Source organism: Oryzias melastigma, linkage group LG9 (assembly GCF_002922805.2).
Source record: "Oryzias melastigma strain HK-1 linkage group LG9, ASM292280v2, whole genome shotgun sequence".
NCBI lineage: Eukaryota > Metazoa > Chordata > Actinopteri > Beloniformes > Adrianichthyidae > Oryzias > Oryzias melastigma.
The window spans coordinates 862,688-880,423 of NC_050520.1; the positions used below are offsets into that span (position 1 = coordinate 862,688).

The window sequence follows — 17,736 nt, forward strand, 5'->3', positions numbered from 1 at the left end:
AACAGACTGAACGAGAACAGGAAGTTTGGGTTCTTCTAACATTCGGTAGAAATCTAATGTTTGTTACTAATATGTTTTTTATTGACCGATGGGTCAATTTAACGTCCACTGACCCAGAGAAACAAATAAAACTGAATATGAGTTAACTTTTAAAGGCACAATAACCGCAGATGATTTGAAATCTCGTTTGTTTTCATTAGTGATTCACTTCTTTCCATAAAGAGTTAATAATCTCCTTCATTCAGCGCCCGTCAGTTCTGACCAGCATCACGATGAAGTACAAGACCTGCCAGGACACCGTTTCCCACAATTCCCTGTTTTGTAGTCAACAAAGCAGCTTCTGGTCAGGTCTGCAAAAACTACCCAGCATGCACTGCAGTCCAGGCGATCTGTGGAGAGCTGCATCTGCCTGTATGATCTCAAACACGCTCTCTGGTACCGGCGCGAACGGAGCGATGAGTGCGGCGTGAATTTAGAGATGAAGTTAATGTGGGACAGTCTTCAAACTCAGTCACAGAGTCACAGAAACACCGTGTAAGTGGCTGTCATCCCAGAGGGAGGTAGAAGCTGACGGTGACGAGGAAATATTTGAATAATCTCATGAACCAGACGCAGAGATTACGGATGTTTTTATAGAACTATTTACAATAAATAACCTGATCTCAGCTTCCATTCAGAAACCGTCATGTCAGGCCTAAAACAATGGCTGTTAGCTCCTCCCACACGCGACATCAAGCTCAGGAACACGTTTTTCGACAGGTGACGAGCAGCAAATTTGCCGCGCTTTGCGGAGGGGTGGGGGGGCACGAATGGCGTTCGGTGTGAACGCACCTTAATGCTGAGGAGCGTCTTCATCAGACGAATGATGAAGACGCTCCTCCTGCTTTCTACAGACGACACTCCAGGCTTCCCAATCAGACCAACAGCGTTGCCAGATAGAGTCACGGTCCAACCAAAATGTCCTCTAAAGATCCACAGAAAAACAAAGCTAATCTGTGATTGATTAACTCATCATCCAATATTTATTAGGTCCTAATTTCATTAAAAGTTCAACTTTTTACAGCCACAGTCAGTCGGATCAGAACAGGAAATAAGAAACTTCAACATCAAGGTCAACCAAGACAAAAAAAGACCAAAAATCAAATGATTTATCTACCAGAGGTTTTGGTGAAACTTATTATCATGAATAAAAGTGGAAATTCTTCCTGCATTTGGCGCTGCTCCACCTCCCACCCAGAGGGATTCTTACTCACAAACTCTGAATTTAAACGGCCCAATCTGGCAACGCTGGCGACCAAAAGTGAAGGGGGGTTCTGGGAGTTGTAGTTTGAGAAAGATTTAGACTGGACAGAGTTTTTGTCTCTGAGGTGAGTTTGTAGATGACTGACAAACATCGGCGCTTCTGTGATTCAGATCATCCAACAGACGCTCACAGACACCAGAAAAACGCTTCTTGATTCCATCAGATCACGACAGAAATCCCACGGATCAAACGGATCAGGGTTTCATACTGAAAAACTCCCTGAGCTTTCAGACTCCACAGAACCTCAGAGACCCAGTTCGGGAGAAAACCATCAGAGCGAGGGACCAACACCAGGACGGGTCGGCAGAAGTAGAACCGAGACTCTGGGTCAAACAGATCCATGGAGGTTCTGAGCAGCAGAACATCTGGACTGAAGGGGGCGCAGCCACAAGGGGGTGCAGTCCAATCCTTTGGGTTGGTCCAGTTGACTGTATCAGGACATCTGGACTCCAGCTCCAACCAAATCAATTTAGCTTATGAAACGGACACGACCGAGACTGGTCCAAGTTGAGTCATTGTTTCCATGGCAACCACTCTCACTAATCAGGAGTGAGCTTATTGGAAAGCCACACCCCCTCCACTACATAGAAGTCTTTGAGGTTTTGGCTTCTTGGAGCCACTTCCTGTTAGCAACGGTCACTCGGTCCAGTTCTCTATATACAGCCAATGGTTGGGGACAATACAGAGGGTGGAATCAGGAAGGACGTCCAGGATGAAACCAATCATGGAAGGGGGTGTGGTCTGAGAACGGGTATCACGAGTTCCCAGAGAAGCTCCTCGGCGTTCCTGAACGAACCGCCTCCTCCTGTTCTGCTGAGAAGCTGTTTGATGGTCTGAATCTGAACGTCTGTACGGGCGCCAACACGGCGTTTCTCTGAAAAAGTCAAGCTCGAATGAAAGCAGTTTGTCGACGAGGATCAGAACCTGCTCTCCTCTTCTTATTCTTTCTCCTTCTCCACCTGAACCTCCTCATCCTGGTAGAAGAGCCCAGCTGAGGTCATGGCGACCTGAAGGTCAGGCCGATGGCGTGACCTTCAGGTCGCGTGACCTCAGCTCGGTCTGACCATTAGCCTTTAATCCGGTTATCCCTAAAAATCTAAAGATTCTAAAACAGATCAGACTGGATCTGATCAGGATCACTTGATGCTAACGCTCCTCCTCCTGTACGCTAGGCCTTTGGCTTCGACCCCCTGGTGGACTTCTACGTGTCCAAGTCCGCCGTGGTGTTCGGAGGCTTCTACCTGTTCTTCTTCACGGAGAAAGTCCTGAAGGTTCTGCTCAAGCAGAAACGAGTGGTGAGTTCGGTCCGCGTCTTTCCAGGTGTTTGAAACGGTCGGAGCTGCAGAATGATCCCGGGATCATCCCGACCTCCTGCAGCTCCGACGCTCACACGACATCACCGACAAGGTTAAAGGTCACCAGGAACCGGCTCCTGAAGGATCCAGCTGAAGGCTTTGACGACGGACTTCCAGAACCACAACTCGGTCTCAGAACAGTGACCCGACTTTGTCCTCCACTCGGATTCTGCTCTGGAATATGAGTCTGGACGGGAAGTCGGGCCTCATGGTTCAGAGTTCCTGTTAGAACTGATCTCTGGCCAAGAGGAGGAACGTTTGGATCAGCTTTTAATCCTCCTTTTACCTCATTCTGATTTTTTCTCACTAAAATGTTTTTTTTTCTCCCAAATCCCAAACGGTGCTCAGGAAGCTCTGATGCGGTGTAGGTTGAGCTTCCTGGCGTCGATAGAATTCCTCTGAGGTTAGAAGGTTTTAGTGCGGCGTGGAGAACTGGGCCGCCGGCGCTCGTCATATTTCCGTGTTTCCGGTTTGACTGGTTGGATGAAACTGGAACCTCTACGTTCCTCGGGATAAGCACGCAGACGGAATTACAGCACGCCGACACGCCTGCAGGCAGACGCCGCTCAGATCTGCTGACTCAACAGTCGGAAGCACAGAGGAGGGAGTGTAGTGGTTGGTGAACCCTGAGCTGCTCTGCATTAAAGAAGAGTTTAGAGCGTATTTTTTGTGTTTTTTATTGGGACTTTTATCTTTTTGACTAAACAAAATGACCCCCCCCCCCCCACGCCAACATGGTATGAAGTGATTTTTGTTCCACCATATTGAAAGCAGAAGAATTGAGTTTTAAGATCAAAATTTTTTAAATTGCAAACAAAATGTAAAGTGTTAAGAAAAACATATGATTTACAAATAAAAATATTAAATATTTACTTACTAATTTTTTTTTTTTTGCGTCAAAAAGATTTTTGCGTTTGGAGCACAAACGTTTTTAGATACGTAGTGCCTCATCTTGCTTTCGCCCTATCTTTGATTTTCACAACTTTCATTTCAGCCTTATGTTCTTTAATTTCCCAAAAGGATTAATAAAGCTGTCTATCTATCTATGTTTGCTCCTCCCTAACCAGCCTGCTGCCAAAAATATGAACCAAAAAAAGTCTGCAAATGCAAAAAATCTTTTTCAAAGCAAATATTAAACATCTTTATTTGTAAATTATGAATTTTATTTCTTAACACTTTGATCTCAAAACTGACTTTTGCTTGCAATAAGGTGACACATCTCGTTGGTGGAGCTCACCTGGTCCAGGTGATCAGGGCTGGAATGTGTGGAAAAGAAAGGACTTAATTTGGCTCCTCCCACCTACCGGTGGATGACACCTGTGTGTTTGTGTCGCAGAGCCACTCCCACTTCTCGGCTCCAGACCATTACTCCGCCCCCGACGGTGACGCGGAGGGCGAGAAGCTGCAGCAGAACGGCGAAGCCAACAGCCTGGCTCGAGACAAAGCGGACTCTGGGGAGGGGGACCTGATGCTCAGCCCCCCACAGACGCCGCAGGTATGGCGGCTTCCTCTGCAGACCGGCTCCTCTGCCGTCAGACCGTCAGCTGTCACTCGCTTCCCTCAGGACCCGCAGAGTCCAGACACCAGGGGGCGCTCCAGCAGCCACGGCGGCTGCTACTGGCTGAAGCGGACGGCGTACTCGGACATCGGCACGCTGGCCTGGATGATCACGCTGAGCGACGGCCTGCACAACTTCATCGACGGCTTGGCCATCGGCGCCTCCTTCACGGCGTCCGTCTTCCAGGGCATCAGCACCTCCGTGGCCATCCTGTGCGAGGAGTTCCCTCACGAGCTGGGTGAGTCGAGTCGGGATCAGAGCCGCCGTCCATTCCGAGCGGCGCTCCGGAGGAGCTGAAACGGCGTCCTCTTGGTCTGCAGGAGACTTCGTCATCCTGCTGAACGCCGGCATGAGCATCCAGCAGGCGCTCTTCTTCAACTTCCTGTCCGCCTGCTGCTGCTACCTGGGGATGGGCTTCGGGATCCTGGCGGGCAACAGCTTCTCCCCCAACTGGATCTTCGCTCTGGCGGGGGGCATGTTCCTGTACATCGCGCTGGCAGACATGGTCGGTGGTTCGGCTCGACGGCCTTCAGCTCACAGACCTCCTGCTGCCGCTTTCTGGCATCAAAGCCTCAAACTATTTCAAATGAATCTTTTGAAAACCGGTTTCAGTGAAGATGATTCTCTGTCGTCATGGTAACAGAGTGTAACATCTGTGGAGTTTCTGCTTCACTCTAGAGCGGTTAAACCTTTACAGAACTTTATTTAAAGTAACAGTACCGACCGGATCCGCTCAGGCAGCCGGAGGTCTGTGTGGATCTGACGGTTCCGCTCGCTTGGCTCCTCCCACTCAGCTTTCCTCTCCTGTGTCTCAGTTCCCAGAGATGAACGAAGTGAGTCGGGAGGAGGAGGACGCAGGAGGGAAACGCTTCCTCATCACCTTCGCCATCCAGAACGCCGGCCTCCTGACGGGCTTCTCCATCATGCTCCTGCTCACCACGTACGGCGGGCACATCCAGCTGGGCTAGCCGGAGCCGGTCCGGCTAAAGGAGGACGGCGGGTCAGCTGACTCATCCTCCCCCTGGAGCCGGGGGGTTCTCAGGGCGGCGGGAGCTCGGGGTCAGCTCTGACATGCGGCCGACTCCCAGCTCTCCTGCTCCTCTTTAACCACGGAGGCAGGAACGGCCAAGCCGACGCCGGTCCGGATTCTCCTCCTGAGGCGTCCTGCTTCGGTTCCAACAGAACTCTCCAGACTTTCATCTCATCCGTTTGTTTTCTACTTTAAGACTGAAGGGCCGTCCGGACCACTGAGGGCTCACCGTGGGGGGTCAGGCTCCTCCCACCGCAGCGCTCTTCATCCACAGAGCACAAGTCTGCCAACCGTCAGATGTGATCCAAACAAAACCGGTCTCCATGGTAACGGAGGTCAGAGCAGCTGCCCCATGCACTCAAATGTTGAGTCAGTTCCTCATGTGCGGTCAAAATGGTGCAGGGCGCCACCCTGAGGTGAGCTGAGGTATGACACGCGAGGACGACTCCTCCATGAAGATGATGGTTTAACCTGGAGATGACCAGCTGTTTCCATAGCAACCAGAGCCCAGTTCATCAACGTCACGCAGAACGTGACAACAAACTCAGTTCCTCAGTGTTTCTGACTGAAGTCGAACCAGGAACAAATCTCTGCAGGAAACGTGTCAGAATTCCACTTCCTGTTACATGAATGTGACGCGAGGAAGTACGAGTGATGCTGACGTGTTTCTGATTCCAGATGAAGGTTTTTCTTTACATTGATGTAGATCTCCAAGACTGACAGTAAAATGAACCTCACAGCAAAAACATCTGCGCCGTTACCATGGAAACGGTTTAAAAGGCAGCAGAGCCTTCAGTCCGTCTCAGACCAGCCCTGAGGTCAGCTGTTCTGTGACATCATCACCTGCAGACGAGCTGCTGTCTGATGCGAACCGCACAGATTCCCAAACATTCTCTGCTAGAAGTGAAGGATCCAGACCGAAACTTGAACTCCACACAGACCGTTCCTGGTGTGGAGCGGCAGAACTGCTGCTCAAACGTTCCATGTTGAGATTATTTATTGTTTTCAAGCCATAAAATATATTTATTTTATGCAGACATTCTGTATTTACAGGTAAACTCGTCAGCTGTTCCATTTTAAGCTTCAGATCATCCAGAAGGTTCTTGAAGATCAAATGCTGTAAAATAAACTCATGTTTCTAGTCATCCAAAGGTATATTTTCCGGATGTTTCCAGCGCTCTCATCCTTATGGTTGTTTATCATTCTCTTCTCCATGGAAAACTTTTTATAAACATTCCCTTTTCCAGATAATGGCGTCCTTGTCTTTTCTGGAGCATCAGTTTCACTTTACTGAATCTGATTAATAACTGTTGGACGTTTTAGCAAACGGCATCAACATGAGCAGCTCTCAAAATTATTGAAACCTGTTATGAACAAATGTCAAAGCACCTCAGCTATCGGGACGTCATTAGGTTTCTACATGAGGTTCATGCGCTGTTCATTACTTCATGTCGTCACTCTTAGAGTTTCCCATCCTAAAAGAAACAGAAATAATCTGAAAATTATTCTGAAATGTTTGAATCTTCCTTTAAACCAGCAGACAAGGTGTGAAAAGAAGCATCAAAGCAGTCAGCAGCCAATCACGGACAAGGATGGAAGACAGGAAGTGGCGTCGTCCACAGCTGATATCTGAGTTGTTATTTCTCCGTTAAGAAAGCAATTAAGATTCATATTTGATATTTAAGATTCATATTTGATTATTGAGATTCATATCTCATTTTAAAGTCTTCTCCGATAATCAAATATGAATCTTTTTTTGTTATAAAAACGTGTACAAAAAAGAGCCTCCTGCCTCCAACAGATTCTTTTTAACAAAATAAAAACTCTACAATAAATACAGTGCAGTGTTCAGAAACTGTCTTCAAACACGTGACTGCATAAAACTCCGTCCAACCCTCCACAACAGTAGGTGGCGGTACTGGCCCGAACAGCCGCTAAAAACAACCAATCACAGGGCGCGGAACGTCCACGAATCGGTCTCCGTCACATCCGGTCACTCCAGGCGTTCAGTCTGGAAACAGAAAGCGAACAGGTACGTGTGTGGAAGGGAGAACATGCCGGACCGTCTCATTTAAACGTAAGAAATGTGTTTTTATTTACCTTGTCTGTCGGTAAAAGCGCGGGAATGTTCCCGCTTTCCAAACTACAGATGTTCACTCACGAGCTCACCGTGAACTCTCACCAAAATGTTTCCATCGTGTTTTCTCTGTACATAAACGTTATTTTCCGTGTTATATTTTTACCGATTCTGTTCATCCGTGTTCGTCTAAAGCGAACCGGTTCGAGTCCGGTCGGAATCGTAGCTAGCTAACTTAGCCTAACTTACTAAGGCACGAGGAGATAAAACTGCGGTCTGGGCACGCGGCTTACCCTCCACTTCCGGTTTTTTTTTGACAGCAATGCCACTTTGATCAGTTTATGAACTTTCCGGTATTCTCTCAGTAAGTCGGTCTGCTCGTCGGTAGATGTGATGTCACTCAGTGATCATAAACAGACAGCAGCCATGTTGTTCAGACCAGAGACAGGAAGCAGAGATGAAGATGCTGAGGTTCTGTTTGGGAGTGACCAGGATGGATCAGGAATGAGTCCATCAGAGGAACAGATGTTAGAAGTTCTGGAGATAAAGTCCAGACTGAGATGGTTCAGGCATGTCCAGAGGAGAGGGAGATGCTGAGTCTAGAGCTGCAGGAAGAGGTCCAGAGGAGGACCAGAGAGGTTTCTGGATGATGAAGACATGAAGGTATCTGCTGTTAGAGCACAGGTGGCAAGGTCAAGGCCCGGGGGCCGGAGCCGGCCCTCTGGGTAATTCTATCCGGCCCACCAGATCATTTTATTTTATTGTTATTAATGACCCGATGTTATCTTGAGCTCATTTCTAACTTGTAGAATGTTGACAAAATATATTTATATGGAGAGAAAAATATTGAAAGTTATTTAAGGTTTAAGTTGATTTATTCTGGAATAATATTCCTGCCTTTTTATTACTCATAATTCTGTTAAAAGTTACAGTTTTAAAGTTTTAAAAACTGGCATTCTGCTAGCTTTTTGGACTATTTTAGCATTAAATATGATTTTTTTTAAAGCTATTTTGGAGTTTAGCCATTTTTTCAGCTACATGCTAGCTGTTTTGGCTAACCTAAGTTTTCTTTTTAATTTTTTTAAAGGCCAATTTGGTGTTTAGCTAAAATTCTGGCTATCAGCTTCAGCGTTTTCAGCTATCAGTTTCAGCATCTTCAGTGGCCAAATTCAGCTTCCAGCATTCACACTAGTATTATCACAGATAATGTTATATATCTAGTTCATAATTATGTTAAAAAGTTATGATTTTAAAGTTTTAAAACTTTAGTTTTAGAGTGTTCAATAAATGTGTATCCAGTTTGGCCTGCGACCTCAGGTGTGTTTTGGATTTTGTCCCCCATGTGATTGAGGCTGACCCCCCCCCCCCCATCCGATTTAGAGGATGCAGAAGACAGGTGGAAGAAGCTGATTGGCTGTGGAGACACCTGAAGGAACCTGAAGACGTGGTCATAAACAAAAGGCTGTCCCTGTGTCAGACGCACTGAGGTCCAGAGTCTCCAACGTTTCTGTGGTGCTGATCCTCAGACTGACCTGTAGGAGGCGCTGCCATGGCCTGTGCTGGAGTGCCACTGGATGAGCAGCAGGTGACCGAGGCCGACCTGCTCGGAAAGGAGCGCACGCTGCCCGCCCTGGTGAGTCCTTTGCTGTGGCGCCGAGCTGCATCGTTTTGATGTTCCTCGGCGCCCTGACCCCCCCTCCCCTCCCCCCAGCACCCGGACAGGAAGGAGGAGCGCTGCTTCCTGCCTTACAGACCCCCTCCAGAAAGCGGTTCCTCCGCCGCCGAGGTGGAGGAGTTCCTGGAACATGCCAGGTTCATGGTGGAGGATCTGGAGTGGCTTCTGTCTCTGCCTCACGACAGGTTCTGGTGTCAGGTAGGATCGGGCCGCCGGGTCTGAGCAGAACTTTAGGAAGTCCAGCAGAATGAAGGCAGCCGTTTCCACCAGGTGGTGTTCGACGAGTCGCTGCAGCGGAGCCTGGACTCGTACCTTCATCACGCTCCGCGCAGCATCGACCTGAGCGGCGGCCCCGCCTCCACGGCCGTGGCTGAGGTGCAGCGTTCCCTCCACAAGGACGTCTTCCTCACCTTCGTCAGGATGGCCACTCACAAGGAGTCCAAGGTGGGATCAAACCTCTGTGTGATTCTGATCGTTTTCATGGTCAGCCGTCAGAACTCGTGAACTTCAGGGATTTGAACCTTTCTCTGATCATCTAGAGGTTTCCACGGTCGGCCGTTGGAACAGGAATGGAATGATTCTAGGATGTTTCCTTCAGTCAGGATGATCCGATGTGGAATTTTTCTTCTCAGGAGAATTTTTTCACACCGGCCGTGTTTGGAGAAATCATCTATGACAACTTCCTGTTCGACATTCCGAAGATCCTGGATCTGTGCGTGCTGTTCGGGAAAGGGAACGGGCCGCTGCTGCAGAAGATGATACGTGAGTCCTGGAAGTTAGTCCCCAGAGGGCCTCCGTAGTTCTGTTTGTGACTCTGCCGTCTCCTCAGGGAACGTTTTCACGCAGCAGCCGTCCTACTACTCGGACCTGGACGCCACCATCCCCACCGTGCTGCAGGTCGGGCGCCGCCTCCCCACCTCCCTGCCCGCCTCCCCCCAACTCACTTCCTTCCTCTGAATTCCAGGTGTTTGACACCATCCTGGGAAAGTGTGGTCTTCAGAGTGAAGGCGCCGCCGAGCCCGTCAAGCTGAACGCTCACCAGCGGGTCACCGCCGCCAGCATGGAGCCGCAGGTCAGACGCGTGCTCCGGACCTGGATCTGATCCCGGACCTGCTGGGATCCGATCCGGGTTTTCCCTGACACCAATCCAACTCCTTCTGCTGCAGGAACTGGCGGACATCATTTCGTACCTGTGCGACTCCTCCACCACCGTCCACGCCTTCCTGGACATCTTCCCCGCAGCCTGCTCCAGCTTCCACGCCCACGGCTTCCTCAGCAGGTGAGCAGGAGGCGCTCTGTGGAGGAGGAGCGCGGCGTGACGGCTGTTTCCTCTGCTGCAGACTCAGCTCCTTCTACGAAAGCGGCGTGCCTGAGCTGGAGACGGCGGTGAGGAGGCGGAGCTTTGAGGACGAGAGGTTTGACCCTGTGTGTGTTGAGGCGCTTCAGAGCCGGAGGTCAGGCGGTAACTCTGTGCTGCAGCCTGCAGGGGGAGCTGTGGAGGAGGCTGAGTCACTCCTGCAGGAAGATGCTGGAGACGGCTCACCTGCTGCTGCACCACACCTGCCTGCAGCCCATCCTGGAGGGGTGGGTCTCTGGGGGGGCACGCCAGCGGTGGCCCCGCCTCCGTGATGCTGACCTCTGCTGCTTTGCAGGAAGGAGAACATGCAGACGTTTGCAGAGGAGCTGCTGCAGCATTTCTCCTCCTTTCTGCCGGAGAAGCGGTGAGTTTGTGCGTGGGCAGGAACTCTGAGCGGAGCTTCATGGCGCTGTTCCTCCAGGTTCCTGGTGGACTACGACGAGCAGTTTCCCATCGCAGACGACATCAGCCTCCTGCAGCAAGCCCTGCCGGACACGTATCCTTCTCCGCCCAGGACTCACCTGTACCTGCTCAGTGACACCCAGGAGCTTTTCCTCAACGGAGATCAGAGATGAAACCAGGACCTCCTACCTGCTGGGGGGGGTGCAGAGCGCGTGGGACAGCGTGGGCCGGCGTCAAGCTGAAGATGACCGGGGAGCAGCAGGAGGCGCGGCTGCCGACCCCCCCAGGGAACCTGAAGAGGAGGAGCCGGGGGGAGCGGCAGCCCCGATGGACACGCCCCTCAAAGGAAACGTGAGCTTCCTGTTGCCATAGTGATCCTTCCATGACTCACATGATGACATCACAGCGTGCTGTGGATGATGTGGGCGGGGCTAATGCTCTGCACATCTCCGTTCGCCTCATGACAGTCCAGGATGTTCTGAGCTGACCCGATTCTGGCTGTGCTCTCAGGTGGCGGCGGCAGCGGCGTGCCCAGTGGGCGGGGCCGAGCTGGAGTCCCTCCTGTCCTGTATCAGAGACCTCTTTCCTGACCTGGGGGAGGGCTTCCTGCTGGCCTGCCTGCACGAGTTCCACTACAACACCGAGCTGGTCATCAACAACATCCTGGAGGACCGCCTCCCTCCCGCCCTGAACCAGCTGGACCGGGCCACGCCCAGGTGACGGACTCAGCATCTGTTCTTTTTGCTCGGGCGGTCCGCCCCACTAACCCGGGTGGGTGTGGTTTCAGGCCGGTGAAGGAGGAGCTTCCAGCCGTCCTGAGCAGCAGGTCGAACGTCTTCGATGACGACGAGTTCGACGTCTTCCGCAGGGATCAGGTGGACATGAGCCGAGTCTGGAAAGGCCGAAGGTGCCGCCCACCCGCTCAAGCCCCGCCCACTCACTCACACTGTTTTAAAGCCTTCAAACTCTTGTGTCTCGACGCTGCAGGAAAGCGGAGAACGTCCGAGAGATGCTGAACGACAAGCAGCACATCGTCCAGCAGAGGGCGCGCTACCAGGCCTACGACACGGTGGTGGAGGAGGTGGACGTCCAGCCCGGAGACGCCGCCGCCGCGTACGGCCTGGACGATTATGACGATGAGTACGACGACACGTACGACATGAACCAAGTGGGAGCCAACGACCTGGACGGAGACAGCCTGCTCAGCAGGAGGTGGGCTCGTGGGCGGGGCTTCACGGAGGTGCAGCTCCGATGGCGGTCTGAACTCCTGTTTGTCTGCAGACCCTTCACGGTCCCGCAGGTCCTGAGGACCAGAACCAAACCAGAGGAGGAGGAGGACGAAGAGGAGGAGGAAGGAGGTTCCCAGGTATGAGGGGCGGGGCCTCAGACTGTGAATCCAGAGAGGCTCTGCTGAGCAGCACAGCAGACGCTCGTATGAATTTCACTGTGAGGCTGTGCGGTGCCGCCTCCTGTTTCCCTCCACGGCTCTTTCCTCGCCGTGACCTTCAGCAGGCCCGCTTCACCTGTTGGTGTTCACCTTTCAGAACCCGGCCAGCAGGGACCAGTTCGTGCAGGACCCGGCGCTCCTGCGGGAGAGGGCGGCGGCCCGGAGAGCGGCGCTGCAGCAGAGGAGAGGGTGAGGCGCTGCTCTGCAGGTTCTGAGGGCGGCGGCGGGTTTTTCATCGTGTCCTCGTGTCTTGCAGCGTCCCGCCGGAGCGCCCCAGTAACGTGGTGGGCCGGCCTAAAGGTCAAGGTCAGACCACAGAAACCTTTCTGGACAGACGCAAGAAGGAGATGAACAAGAACCGCGTGGCCAACCACAACCGGCGCTCCATGGCCGACCGCAAGAGAAACAAAGGCATGATTCCCTCCTGACCCAACAGAACCCGGTCCCATGCAGGGTTCTGCAGAGACGGGCTCCTTCTTTCCAGTTGCTTTTACTTTCTATTCTGGTGAATTAACTGGAGTTTGGACCGAAGGGACGTTCGGTTCTGACGCTCGACCCGAACGGTCCGAAGACAAAGACGGACACCTTTATTGTTGCCAAGTAACAATGTGTTTATTCCTGACTGCCCCGCCCACTGCTGCGGCTGCAGAGTCGTCACTGACTGCGCAGCTGCAGCTGCATCCTGAAGGAGGTGATGACTGAGCGCTGAAGTGGGAGGGGCCTGCGCTGCCATGCACAGAAGTTTCTAATCCAGAGATCAGATCTATCAGCATTTTCTACAGAAAAATGCAAGAACATTTTCAAATAAATAATAATTTAACATCTTTGTGTCTGTTGTGACGTCACTGGAAGAGTTTGTTTATCCTGCTCTAGAGCTGCAGTACCACCAGCTAACACCAGGTGGCAGCACCAGGTTGGGTTTTCTGAAGCTGAAAGTTTGATCACTTGTTTAAATTTACAGGAGGACAGAGTTCTGATGATTTGTGTTCTGGTTGAGGACAAAGTTCTGAGCGTTACCAATGGACCGAACAGAGCCGGACCTCCTGGCAGAACTTTGGTGGTTTCTGACATTCTCTGGAAGAGACGGATTGTAGTTTCAGCCGCTGTAACGACAGGGAGGTCCGATGCTGGAAGGACGGGTTCTGAGGTGAAGTCCACAAACCAAACGGCAAAGTAAGACTCGAAGCGCTGAGGTGAGAAGATCCCGGAGCGACGGGTGGAGCGGCCGTTAGCTGTCTTTGCAGATTCCTCCTGCAGAGATCCGAAAGGAGAAGAAGATTTCTGCTCAAACGGCAGCTTTCTGTGAAAGAGCTTCTCAACACTAGCTGGTGGTTCTGGACTACATGGATGGTTCTAGACATCACTGATGGTTCTGGACCACACTGGTTATTCTGGGCCACACAGATGGTTCTGGACTACACGGATGGTTCTAGACATCACTGATGGTTCTGGACCACACTGATGGTTCTGGACATCACTGATGGTTCTGGACCACACTGGTTATTCTGGGCCACACTAATGGTTCTGGGCCACACAGATGGTTCTGGACCACACTGATGGTTCTAGACATCACTGATGGTTCTGGACCACAATGATGGTTCTGGACCACAGCTGTGATGAGGCTGAGCCTTCACTAGGATCTGGATTTTTCGCAGTAAAATGCATCTCAGTTCTAGTGTTTGTTAAAGCTCAGACGGATGTTTTCTGATCTTCTCTCTGGAATCTGGACCTTCCTGTTGGTCCGGTTGTTCTGCAGGTTCTGTGGGAGCAGACTCACCGAGGATGCTGCGTTTGCACAGAGGGCAGGTGTGCTGCAGCAGCAGCCAGGGGTCCACGCAGTCCCTGTGGTACTCATGGAGACACGGCAGCACCCGCAGACACTGGGACCAGCACAGAACGGTCGTCATCATCATCGTCATCATCACCATCATCATCATCATCATCATCACCATCATCACCATCATCATCATCATCATCATCATCACCATCATCATCACCATCATCACCATCATCATCATCATCATCATCATCACCATCATCATCACCATCATCATCACCATCATCACCATCATCATCATCATCATCATCATCATCATCATCATCATCATCATCACCATCATCATCATCATCATCATCACCATCATCACCATCATCACCATCATCATCATCATCATCATCATCATCATCATCATCGCTGCTGCTCGAAAACACCACGCGCTAGAGAAGCACCGCCCACCTGGTTGTTCCTGAACGCCTCCAGGCAGACTGCGCAGATGTCTGCGTCTGTCGGCTGCGACGGGCCGCACCAGCGTTTGGGCTGGCGGTACAGTCGGGTTTTCAGCGACGACATGGACCTGAGAACATCCTGCGTGGGAAACTGAGGAAGAGGCAGCGGGTCGGAGGTCAGACTGCGGCGGAATGAAGGTCAGACCGCGGCGGTCAAAGCGCCGGCTGCTGTCAGAATCCCCTCACTGCTCTAGAGCGCCACTCGCCTTTTTTCTGGGTGTCCAAATACATCATTTCAAAATGCCCTGGAAATTTCCCAGAAGTCTTTGCCAAAACACTGCATCAATGCTCGCTAAATGAGTGAATCTAGACCACATTCTCATGTGAAATAAATACGTTTTCCTGATCAGAACACGGAGGATCATCAATGTTCTTCCTCAAATGTTCTGATTTGTTCGGTTTTTAAATCTGCATCAGATAAAGAGCCGGAGTCCAGATGATTTTAAATCCAGAACAGGATTTTGCCGCTCTATGGAGTTTGTTAGTTGTTAGGGAGCAGTGAGGGGGATCCATCCCATAATAGTTTAGCTGGAAAACATCAGACGTGTTTACTCGTTTTCATCTTCATTCTTTAAAACCTTCACGTGTGGAAACATGACCCCCCAGGGGGCGGGGCTTATCCTGCAGCACCTGGAAGTTGTCGTTGGGCTGGCGGTCCTGGTGCTGCCAGCGGGCCTGGACGATGACGCCGGTGCAGAGGATCAGCGCCACCAGGAGGACGGTGTCCCACAGCTGCTGCAGGTACTTCTGCGGGGCACAGCGTCAGCGAGGAACACCACTAAGCATTCTGGGAAGTGCTGCAAAGCCACGCCTCACCTGGACCTGGGAGTTGCTCTCTCCTGTGCAGATGACCCCCTGCCACTCCCCGTAGAGCCCCCCCCTGGAGCGACCGCAGCTGGACCACAGCGTGAGCGTGGCCCCGCCCTGCCCGGACACACAGCAGCGTCAGCATCGTCTGCTCAGGCGCCTCTGGGGGCGCCGGCGGCACACTCACCAGGTTGTCCTGCAGGATGGTCCGGTAGGTGATCTTCACGGTGGCCCTCAGGCCTCTGCAGGGGGGGAACATCACAGGAACCTTTAGAACCGAACCAGAACTCTACAGCTCTATCAGAGCGGTTCCGTCAAAAGTGCTTAACCAGAACCGTTCCTGTGGTTTGGAATCGTTTCTGCTCAGCGGGTTGAACATTTTGAGACATTTTCTTTATTTGTATTTATTTTTTAACCATCTTTATACTTCATATCAGATCCTGAGCCTCAGGAGCCAATCGGGCTGAACCGGGTTTGTTTCTAACGGTTCTGCAGGACATTGGAAGACCAGAGGTTCTGTTTGGATCAGCAGCACCAGGAGCTGCAAATCCAGAAGCTGAACCAGCAGTCCAGAGAGCAGAAACCTGCAGAACCTTTAGCAGAACCGCTGAGGCAGAACCCTAAACTCATCTTCAGAACCAGCAGACGGTACCGGAGCAGCGCCCCTATCAGCTTGGTGACGTTCTCCGACGTCTGGACCACGATGACGGGCTTGGACAGAACCGGAGACAGGTCCATCTGGAACAGAGGGAGGTTCGGTTACACTCGGGGCCCCCTGGACCCCCCGAGGCGGGAGCGAGGATGTACCTCACTGACGGGGTTCGGGTTGAGCGCCAGGATGATCAGCGCGGACGCGCCCAGAACCAGCGCGCGCTTCATCTGCAGCACAAACCACACACGGTTCCGGGTCAGTGCCGCGCGCGGACACCACGACAAACTGCTCAGCACCTGAACCGAACCGAACCGGGCTTACTTTGTTAACGACGGCGTCCGCGAAGGACTCCTGACCGCCGCGGGAGGCTCTACCGTCCACGGGAAGCAGCCCGATCCAGGGCTCCTGCTCCTCCTGCTGCTCCTCCTCCGGTTTTGCCACCTCCGAGGCTTCGTCCACCCGAACCTCAAGACACAAAACGTTTGGTCTGAGAGCAGAACCTCAAACCGGGACAGAACCCTCCCCGCTGCTCCCTCACCAACACCAGGTTCCCCTCCAGCTCCTCCCGCTCCGCACCTCCGGTCCCGTCCCTGCTGGACTCCAGAACCTCCCCCTGGAGCCGCGCGCCGACCCCGGGCTGCTGCTCCAGGGAAACCTCCAGCACGGCGACCTGCTCCGCCGCCGCCAGCAGCCCCGGGAGGAGCAGGAGGAGCGGCGGAAGTAGCGGGGAGCTCATCCCGGTCAGCAGGAGCCGGAACTCGCCGAACCGACCGGATCTGAAACCAAACCGAGCCCGGAGCCCGTCAGCTGTCCCACATCACTCCGAGCGACGACGGTCCGGTCCTGTCAGCTAACAAGAGAATGTAAACAAGAGCGGGGAAGTACTTCCGGGTCAGACCGGAAGTACTTGGGGAAATGGTTTCGTCTAAATCTGCTGCGTCACTAAAATGACTTTCAAACACACACATATGTTCAAATGATAAGTTATTTTTAGAACACATTGTTTCTGGTTATTTTGTTCCAGAAAAGGTTGATTCCGAAAAAATATATCACAAAGAAATGGTTTTGTATATTGAACATATTGAATCCTGTACCAATACAAAAGCTGTTAAGCCTCGACCTGTTTGGCATCTTATTTTTTTTTCTTTTTTTTTTTTGTTTCTTTTCTTTTCTCTTTCCTTTTTACCAATGGAAAGTTCACATTCATTATCTGTGATTCTCAGTACTGGCTCATTACTTGAATGTATTATATGATTTTTTTTGTATGAACTACGTTTTGACAATAAAAAATACTTTCAAAGGTTTTCGGTTCTTCATAAACCCGCGATGATGACGCAAATCTTTCAACCAAATTGAAACTTTTTATGGTTTTGTGGGATTTTCTGAAACGAGATTTTCTTCCTTCATTTTTAACCTGGTTTTAAATCTGCAATTCCATCAAATTTAGTGATAAACAGAAGAAGAAACATGGAAATGAAAGAAAAGTTTCAAATCACTGTAGATGCTTAAAGTGCGCATGCGTAGAAAGATGGCTTTCTTCATGTTTCTAATAAATCTGCCTGATTCTGTTCAAACCACTGACGTGTATTTATTATGTCTAATCATTGATCACACAGTCAAAAGTTTTAATCTGTTAAAACAAAACAAAAATAGAATTTGTAGCTAATGATGTATTTAGACTGATATTCAGACGGGAAGAAAAGTTTTCAGAACTCATCTAACCCGGACGTGTTGATTGGCATCATTCATTTAGCATTTGTGACGTCATCGAGCCCTCAGTGAGGTAA

General features: G+C 51.2%; 3 protein-coding genes across 8 annotated transcripts in view; 2 read left to right on the forward strand and 1 right to left on the reverse strand.

The window, feature by feature from the left end:
• The window catches only part of slc39a14 (solute carrier family 39 member 14), a 16,099-nt gene extending 9,605 nt beyond the window's left edge, over positions 1-6,494 (forward strand). For both annotated transcript variants that reach the window (XM_036213657.1, XM_024258026.2), the window contains exons 6-10: positions 2,476-2,598; positions 3,995-4,153; positions 4,223-4,454; positions 4,537-4,721; positions 5,032-6,494. In XM_036213657.1, coding sequence (XP_036069550.1) covers positions 2,476-2,598; positions 3,995-4,153; positions 4,223-4,454; positions 4,537-4,721; positions 5,032-5,184 — 852 coding nt within the window. In that variant the 3' untranslated portion in view covers positions 5,185-6,494. The remainder of the gene's footprint in view (positions 1-2,475; positions 2,599-3,994; positions 4,154-4,222; positions 4,455-4,536; positions 4,722-5,031) is intronic.
• Positions 6,495-7,143: 649 nt separating this feature from the next.
• On the forward strand, positions 7,144-13,026 carry ascc2 (activating signal cointegrator 1 complex subunit 2). Of its 4 annotated transcripts, none has more exons than XM_024257994.1 (19): positions 7,144-7,278; positions 8,850-8,956; positions 9,035-9,196; positions 9,269-9,442; positions 9,631-9,760; positions 9,828-9,895; positions 9,963-10,070; positions 10,165-10,277; positions 10,339-10,413; positions 10,478-10,582; positions 10,651-10,719; positions 10,777-10,851; positions 10,925-11,108; positions 11,268-11,473; positions 11,545-11,664; positions 11,745-11,969; positions 12,039-12,123; positions 12,302-12,393; positions 12,461-13,026. In XM_024257994.1, exons 2-19 carry the CDS (start codon positions 8,873-8,875, stop codon positions 12,630-12,632), a joined length of 2,247 nt encoding a protein of 748 aa, XP_024113762.1. In that variant the 5' UTR covers positions 7,144-7,278; positions 8,850-8,872; the 3' UTR covers positions 12,633-13,026. The 4 variants fall into 4 exon arrangements, with proteins under 4 accessions (XP_024113762.1, XP_024113760.1, XP_024113761.1 ...); XM_024257992.2 differs by having other exon boundaries at positions 7,168-7,278; positions 8,704-8,956; XM_024257993.2 differs by having other exon boundaries at positions 7,222-7,323.
• On the reverse strand, positions 12,795-17,543 carry rnf215 (ring finger protein 215). Of its 2 annotated transcripts, XM_024258064.2 has the most exons (10): positions 16,488-17,489; positions 16,271-16,414; positions 16,105-16,176; positions 15,950-16,035; positions 15,485-15,539; positions 15,307-15,414; positions 15,121-15,237; positions 14,441-14,581; positions 13,982-14,084; positions 12,795-13,455 (listed from the first exon to the last, which is right to left on the reverse strand). In XM_024258064.2, the coding sequence occupies exons 1-10, from the start codon at positions 16,683-16,685 to the stop codon at positions 13,433-13,435; spliced, it is 1,047 nt and encodes a 348-aa protein (XP_024113832.1). In that variant the 5' UTR covers positions 16,686-17,489; the 3' UTR covers positions 12,795-13,432. The 2 variants fall into 2 exon arrangements, with proteins under 2 accessions (XP_024113832.1, XP_036069551.1); XM_036213658.1 differs by lacking the exons at positions 12,795-13,455; positions 13,982-14,084 and having other exon boundaries at positions 14,446-14,581; positions 15,043-15,237; positions 16,488-17,543.
• Between the last annotated feature and the right edge of the window lie 193 nt (positions 17,544-17,736).

Coding starts and splice junctions, on each gene's coding strand:
- ascc2 (XM_024257994.1), top strand. CDS start 8,873: ATGGCCTGTGCTGGAGTGCCACTGGATGAGCAGCAGGTGACCGAGGCC. Junction 11,665..11,744: donor CGAGTCTGGAAAGGCCGAAG/GTGCCGCCCACC, acceptor TCGACGCTGCAG/GAAAGCGGAGAACGTCCGAG. Junction 12,394..12,460: donor GCGCTGCAGCAGAGGAGAGG/GTGAGGCGCTGC, acceptor CGTGTCTTGCAG/CGTCCCGCCGGAGCGCCCCA.
- rnf215 (XM_024258064.2), bottom strand. CDS start 16,685: ATGAGCTCCCCGCTACTTCCGCCGCTCCTCCTGCTCCTCCCGGGGCTG. Junction 16,415..16,487: donor TGGAGGGGAACCTGGTGTTG/GTGAGGGAGCAG, acceptor TTGTGTCTTGAG/GTTCGGGTGGACGAAGCCTC. Junction 13,456..13,981: donor GTGCAAACGCAGCATCCTCG/GTGAGTCTGCTC, acceptor GGATCTCTGCAG/GAGGAATCTGCAAAGACAGC.